This window comes from Peromyscus eremicus, chromosome 9, assembly GCF_949786415.1.
Source record: "Peromyscus eremicus chromosome 9, PerEre_H2_v1, whole genome shotgun sequence".
NCBI lineage: Eukaryota > Metazoa > Chordata > Mammalia > Rodentia > Cricetidae > Peromyscus > Peromyscus eremicus.
Genome location: NC_081425.1, coordinates 59,684,979 through 59,703,232, shown reverse-complemented (window position 1 = coordinate 59,703,232; position 18,254 = coordinate 59,684,979). Strand labels below are relative to the sequence as shown.

Sequence of the window (18,254 nt, the reverse complement as noted above, 5' to 3'; positions counted from 1 at the left end):
GTCAAGCACATCCCTGTGAGAGAACTCACCCCGTAAGACAGGCAGGGCCTGGAGTTGTGAACCTCTTGCTTTGTTCTCCCACAGAATAGGGGTTATGGGCCTGTGCCACTATACCAATCTTTACCAAATTCTTGGTAGTTTAACATTATTTGTACATCAAAGGTTGGATTTTATAAGCCAACATACATAATTTATAGTCAGTAATGATTTTTCTGTTTGTATTTTACAGTAATGACTTTTCTAGATATTCAGAAATTTAGTCATATATCCATCAAAAACAAACCTTGATTTAGCTTTGGTTAGATGCCAAGCACTGCAATATAGACTAGACCCTGACTTGCATGTTCCCAAGTGTCCCTCTTCCCCTTCCTCCAAGATACCCACTTCAAAAACATCTTCCAGTCTATGGTTAACTTTTAATGTCCCATTTCAGCATTTTCAAAAAGACGTGAAAGGCATCAAATTCACCAGTCCTATCCTCTGCAGTTTGCCCTTTCGGTCTTGTTTCAGGTTTAAAAGCTCCCTGTATAATTTCCTCCTTTCTTGTAGATCCCACGGGGCATATCAGGTCCTCTGAGAAACCCCTCCCAACTAATCACCGTGTACTTGTCCAACTCAGCCCTTCATTTCAAGATGCTATCCACAACTTTTAAAATTCAGGGTAATTTTAATTTAGCCTACAAAATAATAGGATTTGTTCTGATATTTTCATACTTACGTATCACGAGAGGAGGCTTAACATAATTTAAAGACTTACTCACTTCAAAATATCCCAAGGAGCCTATCAGCCCCGTAGAGGAAGGCACTTGTGTGCTCTGTCCTGTTCCTCTCCTCACCATCATCCCCAGCCCCTGCACGGGGACCTGGCTCATAACTAGAACTAAACAAAGGGGCCAAGAGGAGAACTGGAAGGGAGCGGGCCCTGGTCAAGGGAGAGGGGGACATAAGAGGAGGCGATGGTGAGGATGCCGTGCCGAGGGCTTACCCTGTGCTTGATAGACAGCTGCAAGTCACAGGAGTGGTCAGAGCAAAGATGCGGCTTGCTCCACTTCACTTTAGCTGTGCTGTCCAATCTCTGGCAGCTTCCAGACCCACTGGATGTCTGATTTGGAGCTAATTAAAAGTAACCTAAAATCACAGTTTGATGTCCCATTCACATCATGAACATTTCAAGTGACCGGAAGCCACACGTGGCTAGTGGTTAGCTTCAAGAGATGCAGCACTTCAGCCACAACAGTGGGTTCAGTGGGTGGCCTGGAAGACGGTGGTCACTGTTATGTGGAAAGTAAGTGGCAGGTTCTGGTGTGTTCTGACATGTGAATTCACCTGATAGTAAATCTAAAAACCTTTTTCAGTAGAAAAAATAAAACATACTTAACACTATAATCCATAGGAAAATGTTGAGTTTTTAAGGGGCAGTTTAACAGTCCAAAAAAAACCAGTGTTCACATGTGTATTCACTTATGCAAATCATTTGTAAAATCTCTCAAAACATTAGAAATACAGTTTCAAAATTTGTACTTTAAAAAAAACAAATACACATAAAGATTGGTATAAGGGTAATGAAGAAAAATCTGTTAGCAAACTGACCAACTGGGAACATATCTAAGTTTTTATGGAAACATCAAAACCATTAAGTTAAAGTGAGATCTCTACTGCCTGTCAGAACTAATGTACCCGGATTTCATGTGTTTCATATTCCCACTGGCCACCCAGCCCCCCAATATTTTTATACCATGACAGCTGTCATAAAAGTGGAGTATCTTGTATGTACATTGGACCTTGATTAGCGTCTTAATGGAGGTTTCCTGTTTAAAGTCATCAGCTATAAAATGGTTTTCAGCCTAAGTATGCAGCAAGTTGATAGTGATGCTCCTTAAGTTATCGAGGGTATAAAATAAAATGATCCTGCAGTCTATGTCACTGCTTGGAAACCAAAATCCCAACTCATTATTAACTTGTGTATCAAATCAGTCAGTTTTCTTAGTGTAGAATAAAGAAGAGAAACCTGAAGGATTGGGATAATGTCAGTAAATTGAATAATGGAGTGAATTGAACACAGGGCATTTAGGTACTGGTCTCTCTCTCTCTCTCTCTCTCTCTCTCTCTCTCTCTGTGTGTGTGTGTGTGTGTGTGTGTGTGTGTGTGTGTGTGTGTGTGTGCAGGGGGTACCTGCAGAGGCTAGAAGTGGGTGTTGGATCCCCAGGACTAGAGTTGAGGCAGTTGTAATCTGCCCAGTGTGGATGCTGGGAACCAAACTCTAGTATTCTGCAAGAGCAGCAAGTGCTCTTAACTGCTGCAACTTCTCTCCAGCCTACTGTTATACTCTTTAAGAAAAACAGATTTACATTGAACATTTTAATTATGTATATAATTTAAAATTTAAAATGGCTTCCGTACACCAGCCAGTCTGCACTGCACACTCCTTTTCTAGGGCCTGTTCTTTATCTGACTCTGCAAAGTTGGGTGAGAGCTGCAGTTAACTCACAGCAGTCAGTAGCTGGACTTTTCTTTGGACTGCCAGCTCACAAAAAAAAAAAATGACACAGAGACTTATTATTCATTATAAAAACTCGGCCTTTAGCTTAGGTTTGTTCCTAACTAGTTCTTAGAATTTAAATTAACTCATATTTTTTAATCTATATTCTTTTATGTGGCTTGGTTATCTTAACTCTGTACTCCCATCCTGTTTCCTCTCTGGCTGGCTGGTGACTCTCCCTTTCCTCTACCCAGAGCTTTCTCTGTCCAGAAGTCCCACCTATACCTCCTGCCTAGCTATTGGCCATTTAGCTTTTTATTAAACCAATCACAGAAACACGTCTTCACACAGGGTAAAGGAATATTCCACAACACTTCTTTTCTGTCTAAATAAAAAAAAAAGGTTTTAACTGTAGCATAGTAAAACTATAGACAATAAGAACAATTATCAGGTAAGAATTATATTTACAATGCCCAGTCCATTGGCATTTGGCAAATTTAGAGAAAATACTCCACTATCTAACCTATCTTAGTCCAAAATTCTATACCTAACCCATTTTTGTCATAAATTGTATTACCATCCTAAAAATATCTTTTTGGACCTTAAAACATTTTCTTAGATAAACAACGTAAACTTTTATGGTTCTCAGCCTTATAAACTTTACATCTCTTATGTTTCTTTTTTGAATTTGGTAACAAGAAAAACTGTAAAACTATAGCTAGTCTTCAGTCCTCATCAGAGACTCATGAAGGATAAAATATTACTTGAGTAAAGAGGAAGTACAGAGAAAGCAACTTCTAAAACTATAGAAATGACAGAGACATCTGGCTGCCTTGACAGTCACCCCAAGATTCCTCTGCAATATTGGGGCATCCATCTTCAGCCTACAGGCCTAGAATATCTGACAGACTTTTCTGCAAAGCAGAAATTTTGAAGAACTGTCCTACCTTGTTTTGGTAAAGTTCAGCAATCACCTTTCTGTGTGTCCTGTTTGTCCAGTTTGGACAGTATACTGTCAGCAGATAAGGCAAAGGGCAGTTTCTTGTCCAAATGGCTAGCTTTTGCTACAAAAAAAGCAAATTCCATATGGAGGTTCTTCCTGCTTATCATACTTTTATAAAGTTGATTGGTGCTGCCAGGAGCAGGAGTGTCTCACTGTCATGAAAAGCCTTATGTTATTATAACACTTTAAATGTCATATTCTGTAAATCTTTAAAGTGTTTGAAGATTACCTACCTATCTAAAAATATATCTCCATATGACCTTGAAAACATACCTAACGTAAGTATAAGTTTGATTGTTATAGATGACTATTAACCTGTATTTCTTTATTATCCTAAATAGCTTTCAAGAACTAAAACCTTACATTAAATTTTAAAATGAGCTGCATAGGTACAATACCTTAAACAAGAACTAGAAACATATAATACAGTATAACAAAAATAATGTTAAATTTGTATCAATTGCTATACAGGGCACATATGCTGTATAGGGCATATATGAAGCAGCTGCTGGCTAGAGAAAATGGTAGAAATTGTATTCCTGTTGTGTGTGATTACTATTGTGGGGTCCACCAGAGAAGACCACTCTGACACTTAAACCATTCAAAAGTCTTTATTAACCAACCAATAACTACTCTGGGTGTTCGGGATCCATAGCACTGAGCCTTTCTCTGGGTGAGCTTTTAAGAACAAAACTATATCCTGGCTTGACATGCCTCTTTAGTAAGAACAGTTAGTAAGAAGTAGAACTACAGAAGCCAAAAGGCAAAGTTAGTACACATAGAGACTTTCCCAGACTATATTGACTTGGATGGATTAGGTCTTTGTTTTCATTTTGCCAGGTGGTGCTGTCTATGGGCTGAGTTTTATAGCCTGAATAGTACTTCCATCATGGAGGCATTTGTGCTAAGGTCTCAGGGTCTACTAAGGTCTGGAGCCTGTTACAGTTACTATATGAATGTCATCTGTACATTGGATCATAGAATACACATCTGATGTCAAAAATAATTTTGCAAAGAAACGACTTCACCTAGAGTGATGTCATATAAACAGCACGTGAACAAAGCTTTCACAAGAATTCAATGAGCACTAGCTAGACATCTACTCCCTCTTGGAGCTGTGTCTTAGCCTGTGTAAAATTTTGCAAAGTTAGAATTATATGAAACCTGAAATTAATGTTTTTTTCTTTTATTCCCAAGCTTATGCCACTCTTCCCTTCTGCAAGCCTGTACTTAACAGGCTAAGCATTTTGAACATATATTCAACAGTAAGGTTTAGCATAATGCTCAACTCTCAAGCTTGCTCATGCTTTTTGGAATCCTGATAGTTTAAAACAGAAACATGTAAACAGGAGTTTTTATCCACAAGTTCCCATATTTTTGTTCTCTCTCTCTCTCTCTCTCTCTCTCTCTCTCTCTCTCTCTCTCTCTCTCTCTCTGTGTGTGTGTGTGTGTGTGTGTGTGTGTGTGTGTGTGTGTGTGTGTGGTGGATGAGCATGGGTATGTGTATGTATATATGTCCACATGTGGGGTCCAAAGGTCAATCAATGTCAGGAGTCTTTCTCACTCCTTCTCTACCAGAGCTTTTAAGACAGGGTCTCTTGATGAACCTGGGGCTCACCAGTTTGGCCTGTCTGGGAGCAAGTCCCAGAGATCTTCCTGTCTTGGCTCCACCCTCAGCGCTGGGATTACAGATGCCAGCAGTGCACTCCGCTTTTCCATTTATTCTGGGGACTGGATTCAGATCCCCAAGCTTGCATGGCAAGCACTTTACCAACGGATCCATCTCTTCAGCCTTCTCTTCTAGTTATTTTTTAGACAACTTAGTCAATCACTGCCCAAGTTTAGTGACTATTATTATGATCATAAATACAGGGGCAATCCTTTCAATTTGAATATTATATTCTTTAAAAATCTTCCCAACTCCAAAATAATGTATGTTTCACTTATAAAAAATTATTCCCCTCTGATATGATTGTTACAAGAAATAAGCCAGGCTTATTTGCTTTGGCTAGAAATTTGACAAGGACATTTTAAAAAATCATGCTTCGTGATTATACTTAGAGAAATTACAAGCATTTAAAGAATAACCCCATGGAGCTGGAGAGATGGCTCAGCAGTTAAGAGCACCGGCTGCTCTTCCAGAAGACCCAGATTCGATTCCCAGCACCCACATGGTGGCTCACAGTCATCTATGGGATCTGATGACCTCTTCTGATATAAAGGTATACATGCAGATAGAACACTCATATACATAAAATAAATAAATAAAACTTTAAAGAGGAAGAATAATCCTTATCTGGGAGATGGCACAGTGGATAAATTGTTTATCATGTAAACACAAGGAGCGTAGTTCTGATTGCCAGAAAACTGGGCATTCACAGCAGCCACTGGTATAGCCAGAACTTTGAAGGCAGAGAGAGGGGCGCTCAGAGCAAGCTCGCTTGCTAGACTAGCTGGCATCAGTGAGTCTTGGGTTCAGTCAGACCTTACCAAGAAAATAAAGTGCAGAGCAACTGAGGAATACATCTAATGCCAACATTGGGTCTCTACACGTAAACACATACCTGTGCATGCACATTTGCACACACATGTACTCACACATGAAATACACACATGTACACACACATACACACACCACAATCATGTGTTAAAAAAATCCTCTTAACTAGTTAAATTATATTAGAGGTATCTGATGACCCAGTGAAGAAGATTATGTTTTCAGGGATGTGGTATTAATCATCTGGTATAAATCACAGAACACTCAAACACGACACTGACTGTTGTCCTGCAGAACTGTCACCATTGTCACTTAATGACATTTATTAGTTTTGCTATGGAGCAAAACACTGGCTAACACACTCGCATTCCTGGAAAATGTGCTCATCATTCGCACATGCCCGTGCCACAGCACATCTGGAGGTCAGGGACAACCCTCAGGAGTCAGTTCACTCTCGTTCCATCATTTGGCTTCTGATGTTGAACTCAGGAGAAACTCTAAGTAATTGATGCTATAAAGTGCTAACTAACAAACTTGCCCAGGAAATACTAAGCTCCACAAGTAGAATTTAGTTAAAGGAGCGCTGCCTCTGATATGACTGGGAGATAAGTAGTGCACTAACCGGGATTGTTAGAAACCGTGGGAAAGTTCTGCAGAACAGTTGAAGTTGAGGATTGCTGAGAGAGTTTCTGCTAATGCTTGCTCATCAAGTTCATTTCCAATTAGGCTCCATTCCCATAACAAAAGGAGACAATCTAGGCTTACAACCAGCCATAAGGCCTATCCCATATCAAAGACCATGCCTCTGAGGGGAAGCTCAAGGGAAGAGCAAAATCACAACCATCATTAAGTCCTGGTCTGCCAGGAGGTTCTCCATGCTCTTATCAGGAAAAGCATAGTTCTGCCAGGTGGGCAAGAACAACACTGTTGTACTTAAGTAATTCTGGCACTGTCCTTGCTGTGTAAATCTCTCATCTGCCCAAGCAACAAGACTTGCAGTCTCCTGTTACTGCTTAAACTGTTCAGTGTAACCTGGGGCCAGGACCCGAGAGAGATATGAAATGCATAAGCCTAAGGTGCATATAAGTTAGCGACATCTTCTATTCGAAGCCAGCTCCTCTTTGAGCATTAGCCAGAGACAGACACACAATATTATTAAATACCCTTTCCCTTATTAACTCTCTGTGTGCAGTGATTTCTCCCTAGGAAGGCATATTAATTCTTTAACGCCTTTGCCTATCCAGCCACCTTGATGGTCCAAGGTGTCAAAATTCTTTATTCTAAGCCAGCACGGAGAGTAAAGCAGGTCCCAGGGGTCCCCTTTCCCTCCAGTGTCCTCTTCTGTCTTTTTATCCTGCCCTGTGACTCTTATCCACAGCTAGGAGAGACTGGTATGCGCAGTAGAGCTGAATTGGTTAAAGCAGCAGCACTTCTCAGGTGGCTAACTGCTCGAGTTTTAGCGTTGCACAAACGGCACGCTGACTTTGCTTTTATCTGACCAAATCATGCAATGTTCCTGCTTGGTCCTATTTTTTCTCATGGTCTTAGATTAGTCTGGTTAGAAGTGGGTATTTTTAAGTGGTTCGTGTCTGATGGGAGAATGTCAGCATTTGTCTTGAGGTCCAGACCAACTTGTGGTGTCACCGGCTGTTCTATGTCCTTTCTCAAAAGCTTCAGCCATATCTGTAACTCAGACCTCCACGTTTGTGTTGCCTGTGTGTCAGACTGCTCTCTCCAAAAAAATAAAAAATAAAAATAAATAAATAAATAAATACAAAATACAAAATGCTATTAGCTTGGATAAGAAAGAACATAAAGGGCACAGTCTGCCCAGAAAGAAGAGTTCAGGACAAGCTACTGCCCCTGCTAGGTAGCTGGCCCTTTGAGAGATGAATCCTTTTTATCTCCTGAGTCAGGGCTGAATTGCTTTTTTGTATTGTCATTCCAGCACTTGGGAGATCCCCTGATCGAGAGTTCAATGCTAGCCAGGGTTACATAGTTTCAAGGCCAGTCTCCGCCATATGGTGAGACTCAGTGTCAAATCCAAATCAAACCAAAACTAAGTCTTGTAACTAATATAAAAGTTTATTCTGAATAACAAATTCATGTGTTGAACTCCACGTTATACACATATTTTGGATTTTATCTTAAAGAATTATCTTAATCATCAAATTGTCCCAAATCCAATTTGAAGACTGCTCGCAAGCATTAGGAACCTCAATGTGTGAAATACACATCCAAGCAACCCCTGCAGGCAAAGGGTGTGAGAGCTGCCGGTCTCCAAAACTCCTGTGACACCAGCACCCGCGCAGAATTCAGAGGAAGCCGAGCGGGCGGGCCCGGAAACAGAGGCACGCTGGTGGCCCGGCGCTGGTGGGGCCCTCGGAGCCACTTCCGGCGGCGTGAGACATGGCCGCGGGCCGAGACCGCGGGGACTTGGCTGCTCGGCAGCTCGTGTTCCTACTTCCAGGTAAACGCGGGCGGCGCGTGGGCCGGGAGCGCTCAGGGTGGCGGCGGCGCGAGGCTTTTGCCCGGGTCAGCACCCGTCCGCGAGGCCCTGGCGAGCGCGGGCCCGGATTCGGTGCCCTACACTTTGCAGCGCATCCTTGGTCACGTGCCACTCCGCGCGGGAGCTTCAAACCCGGAAGTGTAGGGAGAGGACGTGCGGGTTCCCTGGTGGGTGTGTTTTTGCCGGTATAACCACCCGGCCTGCGGAGGGCGGCGGTGGTTCCGGGACTCCGCTGCCTCCGGGAGTTACTGGATGTTTACAGCTCAACGTCTAGAATCTTGCGGGATCCAAAACCAGAGATCCGGTTGTCCCATGCTTAGCGGCTCTGCGGCTCTGGACAGGCCTCGGTGGCCAGGCTTTAGGGAAGTTGCGTGGGGTTAAACCGGGCGTGGTTTAAAGCAATTCCAGTTCCCAATGACAGCCAAAACCCCAGAACCGGGCCCTTCGGTATCCCTCTAGATGGTGATCAGTTATCAGGACATGTGGGGGCCTGGGACAGTGGATAGTCGGTGCTACATTGAGGAGGGACCTATGAAAAGTCACATGAAATAAATTTGGGCTAGGGAATGCAAGCTAGAAACAGTCTGCCATTTTATAGGCGTTACATTTGATGTGACATCGTGGGAGAAGAGGAAAACTCCCTAGTCACTTTAATTTTGAGTTTTAGCACAACAAACGCAGAGCATTTTTACAACAAATATACTTCACCAAGGTACAGATTCCCGGTGATATAGATTTTTACCTCTTGGCATAACAACCAGACACATACATCTTTTGCATATATAGCGTCTCTCCTTTGTAAGGGGTTAAACAGTCAAGTGTATGGATTTTGAGTATGCAGCTCACCCAACTGAACGCGGTATGCTGCAGATCAAGATGAGTGGCTTTCCAGCCAGAGGCTATAGCCTCTTCTAGAAGAACCCAAGTGTCCTGTCACAAATTAGTTGTGCCTGTTGGGACCCCTGTGCCCTTTGTCTTCCTTCCCTGTGTATCATTTCCACCAGATCCATCCATGTTGTATGTACCATGGGTTTTGTTGGCTGTGTTTTGTTTTTGTTTTTGTTTTGTAATTGCTTCTTCTAGTTCGTTGTATGCATATCAATACTGCCCTACTGAGGATGGATATTAGGTGTTTCTGGTTTGCAACTATTAGGAGTTCCACTTCTGAGAATATTCTTTTGAGGCTGTTGGTGGACACCAACACTCATATATTTAGAGTGTCTCTAACCTGGAGTGGTAGCTGTTCTTAGGCGCTTGTTTGTGGGCTTAGTTTTAGTACTGCAAAATGGTTTTCTGAAGTGGTTGTTACTGATTCATACTGACTCCAGCTGCCCAGGAAGAGTTCCAGTTAAGCTATACCCTCCTTACAAGTGTTTGGATGATAAAGCAGCTGGTGAGAATTCATGGTTTTGGTGGTCCATCAGAGGGCTAGCTGGATACCTTATTTTAATTGGGGAGGGGGAACCCTCCTTTCACGCTTCTGTAACACAGTATAATTCGATTTTCAGAATAGAGGCCTCTTTCTTTTGCAGTCAAGTGTGTTGATACTATGTAGATACACACAGTAGCTGGTCATAATTTAAGTCTTTTGTTTTGGTGGCTGTTTCATTCTTAAAGTGTATCATAGTCACATCAAACACCAAAGTATTGAATGCATCCCTCAACACGATAGGTGTACTAGATCTCTCGGGGTGGTGGTGAGAACTATTACAGCCTGGTTTCTGTTGAAAGCTGATGTGTCCTCTTACCTTTTCACTCTTTAGGCTGATAGTACAGTGTGGTCAATGTTAGGGGTTGGGGTTTTGAAACTTAAAAAACGTGAGTTGCTAGTCCTCTGCTCGTCCAGATGGCCTTTAGCGCCACCTGCAGGCTCTAAGGGTGCAAATACGTTTGCTAGCTGCCATGGTGACTGCCCTCAAATGGAAGGGCATTTGCCTCCTGGGAATGAGACTCCATCTGTGAGTGTTCTGATTCAGTAGGTCCTGGGCTGAGACCCAAGAATGTGCTCGTCTAGTAAATTCCCAAGCACTACTGCTGCTGGTCTGGCTGGTCAGGGGACACCCCCTGGAACTACTACAGTGAGGAATGGGCTTGGGGAGCTAGAGTGTGGGTACCCATGCCTGAGGCTTCACTCTGTGATGGACTAGATTGTCCATAGTCAAGAAGTGCATGGCAGAATCCAGGACAAGGACCATCTTCACACTTAATTGTTTCTTGCAGCAAATGAAGAGTCATCCCAGGTAGATATGGATTCAAGAGCAAGAGACTGTGTACCCTTGGCTAAGTGTACAATGAAGTTGGGCCCTTCGTAAAGAAAATCAGTATCATATCAAAGTTGGCAAGGTTATTTGGCAGAAGTGGGCTGTACTGTTTGAGAACTCACTGTTCCGAAAGTGAGCAGAAGGTTGTATACATTCAGGGCACAGCACCTAATCTTGTGATAATACTCTCCCAACATTTAATTTACATTCAAGTTGCCTGGAATAGTCATGAAGACTATATTTAAAAAGTTGGTTGCAGATCATTTTTCCTCTAACTCACAGTTTTGTTTTGTGAAGTTGAAAATCTTAGATAAATGAACATTGGACCGTGGAGGGTGGATTCATTTTCGCAGGCAGATGGGGTGTTGCAGCAAGGTAAATGCCTCCTTGCATCTGGGATGAACGCAATGCTTTTCTCATGTAGCCTAGGAATACTCCAGGGATGGCTGTTCAGTTACTCTAAGACCATCAACATCTCTGTTTTTGGAATATGTTAGAAGTTTCCATCCCTCTTTGTTGCCCCCTCCCCCAAGAAGGTAAACGTTGAGTCATATTTTTTAATACTTGTTTTCTTTAGTCGAGCTTTTGTACACTTGCCAGTTCTACTGAGCTGGGTCAGGTGTGAGAGTCAAGTCAGGACCACATCATGACTGTAGAGAGGGCAGGAGACTGCCTGTGGCTGTTAGGGAAGACTATTAACAGTACTCACCTCCCAGGAAGTGTCCACACACTGGGAAACCCTAGTGTTCTATGACAATAAAAGGAGAGTGGAATTAATGTAGGACTCGTATATGTGGCTCCACATAGAGTAAAAATGTCCTTCATCAGCCCCCTGAATGAGGAGTCTCCAGATCAAACTGGGCTTCAACACAAATCTTCAGTTCTGGACACAGTTATCATCGATGCTATGCCTTTTTATTTTACAGAAGTTCATGTTAAGAGGTACTACATAGCTCTCAAAGGAAACGTCTTTGTACATTGTTTCTGCAGGTAGCTCAGGTGATGGCCAGTTCTTCCAGGTGGCTTTTAGGGAATCCCAGGCCTGCCATCCTGGACATTCATGTACAGTAGCTTTTTAGCTGGAGTGTCTTGATGACCACAAATGGTCTCTAAATACAAAACAAGAATTGAAACTATTGTAGGAATTCACATTTTAGAACTAGGTTCTCATTAAAAGATTTTTTAGCCAGGTGGTGCATGGCTTTAATCCCAGCACTCGGGAGGCAAGGCCAGGTGGATCTCTGTGAGTTCGAGGCCAGCCTGGTCTACAGACCAAGATCCAGGACAGCCACCAACACTACATGGAAAAACCCTGTCTCGAACCTCACCACCACTACCAAAAAAAAAAAAAAAAAAAAAGATTTCTTAAAATATAGAAGGGAGAGCTAATTTTCCTATTTAATGATGGAGGGACTTTATATCAACATTATTTCTGATTAATGACCTTGTAAAAAACAAAGAAACACATCTTTATTGGGGTTGGGGGGAAAATGAGATGTAAGGTAAAAGAAGGGTTACTTTAGACTTTGTCAGTGATGACCCTAGGAAACAAGCGACCTTTTCCTCTTACCTAAGGGCTGGCACATGGTTAACCTCAGGAGAAAAGTGGAAGTGGCCTTTCCCCCTCTGTGTGCATACATGTTTGTGTTTAGAAACAAGCCTTGTGGGTTGAAAGCCGCCCTTCCCTTGGCAGGTGGTGGAGAGCCTGGCCAGTCCAAGTGTGGCCTTGAGACAGCCTCTGAATAATTCAGCGAGGCTTCTTGGATGACGGCTCACCATTCCCTGCAGGCAGTTTCTGGGTTGTCCAGCATGGAGTGCGTTTAACATTTTCCACACGAATCTGGCTTTGTCTTTATAGAGCATTTCTTGGTGGGGCCCCGCTGACCTTTCTCAGATGGCTGCTGGATCTGCTCCGGGCTGTTGAGCACGTTCTGAAGTGATGGATGGAATCAATCAGTTGCCAGTTGGTAATCTGTTGGTGTAATCTTGTCCTCTTAGTGATGGTTCCAAAAGATGTGGAACAAGTAACAACTTACAGATCCTACAGCTTTATCCCCCAGGGCAAAATAAAAAAATCATAGAAGAAAGTGAATTTTAAAATTTGAATAGCATCCTAGGAACGACAAAGGTTTGCCACACCGTAGACCTTTACCTGGGATGTTAGGAAACAGCTCAGTCAGTGCTGAAGCCAGGCTGTAATGAAAGACACGTGGAAGCTAGGTTCACATGCTTTATCAATTCTGTGTCCTTGGACAAATTGCTGCCTCCTGCAGGCTCTCTGTTCCTCGTTTCAACAGTGAGAGAGCAGAGCCCGGCTTGTGGGCTAGTTAGTGGTGGGCTAGTTTTTTTTTTTTTTTTTTTTTTTTTTTTGGTTTTTTCAAGACAGGGTTTCTCTGTGTAGCTTTGCGCCTTTCCTGGGACTCACTTGGTAGCCCAGGCTGGCCTCGAACTCACAGAGATCCGCCTGGCTCTGCCTCCCGAGTGCTGGGATTAAAGGCGTGCGCCACCACCGCCCGGCCATTGGTGGGCTAGTTTTAATGTCCACGCTCTGTCCACCTTTAGCAGGACTGGGAACAGAGTGGGTTTTTGATAAATAATCACCCTAAAGAAATCTCATTTCATTTCTTCCTGGAGTGCCTTCCCCAACACAGTCTTTGCTCTTGTGCCAGATTCTACTCTGGCTTCAAGGCTCAACTTTATTTCCCACAAAGCCAAGTTATTTGCTCCAGTCCAACGTTTCTTTGAGCGTTGGTGGCTTTTTATCTGCCTGCAATCCTGTCTCCACCCAGCTTCCAGGCCACCTCTGCACGGAAGCCTTTCTCACTGGGCCCTTCCTATCACCTCTTCTGCCAGTGGCACACATAGCTATCATTTTTATAGATAAGCACGTGTTAAACTCCTATACAAGTTAGGAGCTGAGGGGGATCCGGGCGTGTTCTCCCTCAGTAGCCATTAGCTTGTCAGCAGTGGTGCTGGCGGCAGCTTCAGAGGGTGCCTCTGAGAGGCAGAAGCATGCCCCCTGAAACTTCTTTGTGACTCCATTGGTTACCTTGTGCTGAAGTTGAAAGGGCAAGGACCCGTGAAGAAGTCACAGCTCCACAGCGTGCGTCCAGCCCATTCCCTGCCCTGATGCGGTTGGTGGGTGCTTGAGGTCTCTCCTGCTAGAGCAGACTCTCATGAAGGCCTGGGTTTGCTAAGAGTCTGTGGGATTGTCCACTTAATTGTTTATTTTATTTTTTGGTGGGGACGTCGTTGAGACAAGGTCTCACACTGTAGCCCAGGCTGGCCTGGAGCTCGTGGCAATTCTTCTGCCTTCCCTACTCTAGTGTTCCACCACGCCTGGCTACGTCATTGTCCTCAAACATGAGTTTATTGGAGGTTTTTTTGTTCTTCAGTCTCAGCTTTTTATCCATTACCTTTCAGTTATAATTTTTTCACTGTTTTAAAAAATAACTTAAAAAGTAAGAATAACAGTACATACTCAGTATAGACATTTTAGCATTACAAAGCAAAATAAGACAAAAATCCATTGCCCATAATTCTTTCATCCAGAAATGACTTTGGAGATAACTTTCCAATCCTTTCTTGTTTGTATCACAAAATGAATTCCACTGTTTTCTTCTTTTTCCCATTTGTTTTTATTTCATATTTTACACTTGCTCCTTATTCACAGTTACATTAAAACTCAGAGCTGCTGGGATCGTGGGAGAGGACCTGGATGCTCACTGTGCACAGAACAGGGAACAACAGCCCGGTTGCTTTACCACAGAGCTGGGAGCTAACTGGGAGCGTTTTTCTCTTCGTTTTGATAGGACAGTTTGCTGAACAAAGCTGGCAAGGACGTTTACAGCATATACTTTGGTGATAAGGAGGCATTTGAGTTATAACAAACAAGGGGTGTTTCACACAGAAGACGGTACATAGTTGGGGTGGGTTCTCTTTAAACTGGATAGGTTGAAAAAACAAATCTCTGCAAGAAAGGTGAAAGTTCGCAGAACTGTGATGGGCTTGATGAGCAGGCTAGGATGTTTTGAGAGCCATCGAAACACGTTGGATTTTTCAGGTCCACCCCCTGCTCACTTCCCTCCGTGCTTGGCATGAACAGGATTCTAGTTTGAATGGTCCCAGCCTTCCTTGTATGGAAACTTCTGCTTTCCACTGTGGCTGCAGAGCCTCTGGGGTTGAGTTGCAGAGTTTGATGTGAGCTTCTCTGGGGACTCCTGGGCAGCTTCATATTTTCCTAGGTGGGGCCAGCTGTGTGTTGTGGCAGGGCTGCTGAGAGGAGCACTTGAGGACAAGCGGCCCTAGAGTGTTGTAGCAACAGGTAGCCTTGGGTTTCTGCCTCTCTGAGCATCAATAACTTCCTCTTAAACCAACTCCATTTCCAGTCAGAAACAGCCCGCTTCAAGGGAATGCCATCTTGTCACTTTCTAAGACAGTCTCTGTCCACCTGCAAAGGGTCCCTGTGATCCAGCCTCCTAACACCCATAGCAGCAGCTAGAGTAGGAGAGGTCAAGGGTGTGGGGCCTCTCCTGGAAGGAAGGCTGCTGTACAGATAGCACCAGAAGCAGCCACCTCAACTGGACCTGGCCTGCCCAAGTCCGACTTTGAGTAACCGGTAGGGGTAGTCTCCTTGGTTTGTGCAAGGATACCAGAGGTTATTTGTATGGAGAATGGGATCGTGGTGGTGAGTTAGAGTTGTCCCTCAGGGTGGGTGGGAGAGTGTAGGTTCCAAAAGCCCGCAGATGACAAGCTCCACGGATACTCAAGCCCTTTGTGCGTTTGCATAACCTACATAAGCCACCCAATGACTTTATATCATCTCTTGGTCATTTGTAATACACAATGAAGTATAAAGGATATGTAGCTTCATTTGATGTTGTACTGTTCCTGTTCAGGAAATAGTGACAAGGACACAAACCCACACACTCAGTACAGTTGCAGGTTTTTCTAAGTGAATATTTTTCAATCTGTGTGTGGACGTGAAGAGCTGGTTTTATTCACCTTCATCTTCTCAAGGATTACATCCTTTTTAGAAAACCTCCTGTCTTTGGGTCTTCTAGCCCTTGTACCTTACAGCACACCCTTACATATGTTACTGTATTTGATCTTCACATGACCTTGGGCAGCGGTTAAAATGAGGCCTTTTCACTGCTGCCTTGACTCAAACATCAGACCATCTGTCCAACAAATAGTAGGGTTTTGGTGGCACAGACCGTCACCTCCCTCCAGCTCCTCTCCAGGATCTGTGCTTTGCCCCAAGGCCACTGTTCTGCCTGCATGGTGGCATTGCAGCATCACAAAAAAAGCCAGAGGCCCAGGTGTGGCTAGGGTTCCCTCTGCCCTGTTTGGTGACCAGAGCACATCTCTACTGGAGCCAGCTCCACTTGGTATCAGGTACCTTAGTCAGATCTGCTCCATGTTCCCCTCCAGAACTGACCTGTTAGCTCAAGCTCCTACTTTATATGCTGCTGGTCTTTATGGCTCCAAGCCAACTGTGGACCTGTTCTTTGTTGTTGTTGTTGTTGTTTTCCCAACCAACTTTCCCCTGACAGACCATTCCTAGAAACATGGCTGTTGGCAGGGACAGTCCTGAAGAATGGCAGCCTTTGTTTGACATGATCTTGGTGGAGAGTAGTTTTATTTTTGTCTCCAAAGACTCACAGGAAAGTTATATCCAAAGAAACTCATCATGGGAAGCATTTGCCTGGTGTGTACTTTTTTTTTTTCTTTGACTAGCCTGTGAAGAAACAGAGCCTCAAAGCCAGAAACGTGAACTAGATCTTGCTGATGGTGGTGCTGACATCTTGGGAAGGGAAGGCATGTAGTTATTTTTGAAGTTAGCATCTTGAAAGCTGCAAGGAGCTTGAACACCATGCTGGTGTGTCTTGACATCTGATTTGATACCTGCCATGTGCCCTTCAGGCATCTCAGATAACTTAGAGTTTCCATAGATGAGAACATCATTCCTAATACATCAGTGTTCACACCATCAATGAAACTTGACTTTATATGGTTTCAGATGTTTCTTACATCACATAATAAACTTCTGTCATCTTTCTAGTATTATTTGGTCTTGTCTCATTTCTTTCTGACTTTCCTGGATCCCCCTTCCTCCTCATCTGCTGCTCCCTGGATTATTCTACTGGCTGGCTTGGCAAGCTTATTAGGTGTCCCTTCTGCAAGAGTGTGGGATGACAAGGCAAGAGGGGGACAGACAACTTGACACTTACATCATAGGAGAAATGAGCTACAGTTTGTGGGTTTCTAATTTTTCGATTATGGAGAGGACTTAAGTCGCGGTTTAATATGTTGCCCTGCAGTAGTACTTTCCTGAATTACATCATGACCCACATTTGATTCTCATCCCAGAAGTAGAACTGAGTAGAATGCCTCCTTCACAGAAATGCTGTGGGGTGACATTATGTAACTTACGCAGAGGACCACATGGTCCCTGGTAGGACCATAAATGACCAGCACATATTACCACTATTATTATTTTTTTTATTTTACATTCCTTGGGGACAGTTGTCTTCCTGTCAGTGATGTGTGTTTTTTAAAGTTCAAGGGTCAGAGCAAAGTGCTGGGGACTCAGACATAAGGAAGCAGAGTGGCAGACGGTGACATCAGGAGTCTCTTCCTGCATCCAAAATGGCCAGCACATATCTGTTCTGCCTGATCTTGTTGGGAGGTGTTTCATATGAAGAGATTTTCTATAAAAGTGAAGTTATACTTCCGAAGTATCAAAACTTGCTTTTGCCTTTTCTTACTGAGCTTTTTCTAAAGCTGAAGAATGTACATTGGATTTACTGAGAATGCTTTGTGTGCAAGAAACTCCACCAAGTACTTTACACTATTTTCCATTTTACATGGGTCAGTAAGACAACTGGTTCTAACTTAACCTTTTCTGGAAAGGCTCCTTGTTAGGCCTTTTAACTCTGGAAGTTGTGACTCTTAATTATATTTTGATTTTTTCATTCCCTGTGCATCCCTGACTTTATCATGAGGTGATGGAAGTAGACTAACTCTAAACTGAGTAATTATTTTGTGCTCTGGTCTTTCCATGTGTGTCAGCCTGAAAACTGCCTCTAAATGAACTGTTGTGCCCATTTTATAGTTGAACAACTGAGGCACAGGCAGGTTCATTGTCTCACCCAAGGTCACACTGCTTGGTAATGAGAGGGCCTGGGATTGGCAATGGACCTTGATGAGTCCAGGTCCCATGGACCTATGATGACATTGGAAAAGTAGTTGGGACCGTCCGCAGCTCCTTTTCTCATCATTTCCTACTACACTAAGAGTGGGTCCTTTAGGGTGAACTTTTATTTCTTAGTTTATGTTTTTCACCTCTTCTGGACACAAGTAAAGAGAAGTTTAAGGGGAAACAGGAGCTTCCAAGTCCGTTAGGCAAAGAACCAGCCTCCCCACAATGATCCAGGGTTTTCCAAATTTGAACCGAAACTCTTGAAGTGCGGTAGAACCTTTAGTCTACAGGCAGGAGTAAC

General features: G+C 43.4%; 1 protein-coding gene across 6 annotated transcripts in view; it reads left to right on the top strand.

Annotated features, from left to right (window-relative positions):
- The first annotated feature begins 8,348 nt into the window (after positions 1 to 8,348).
- Positions 8,349 to 18,254, top strand: part of Rnaseh2b (ribonuclease H2 subunit B) — a 59,181-nt gene continuing 49,275 nt past the window's right edge. For 5 of the 6 annotated variants that reach the window (XM_059273519.1, XM_059273515.1, XM_059273516.1 and 2 more), the window contains exon 1: positions 8,349 to 8,449. In XM_059273519.1, the coding sequence (XP_059129502.1) occupies positions 8,389 to 8,449 (61 nt within the window). In that variant the 5' untranslated portion in view covers positions 8,349 to 8,388. Of the gene's footprint in view, positions 8,450 to 8,597; positions 8,729 to 18,254 lie in introns of those variants that run through there. The other variant, XM_059273517.1, reaches the window with a different exon arrangement.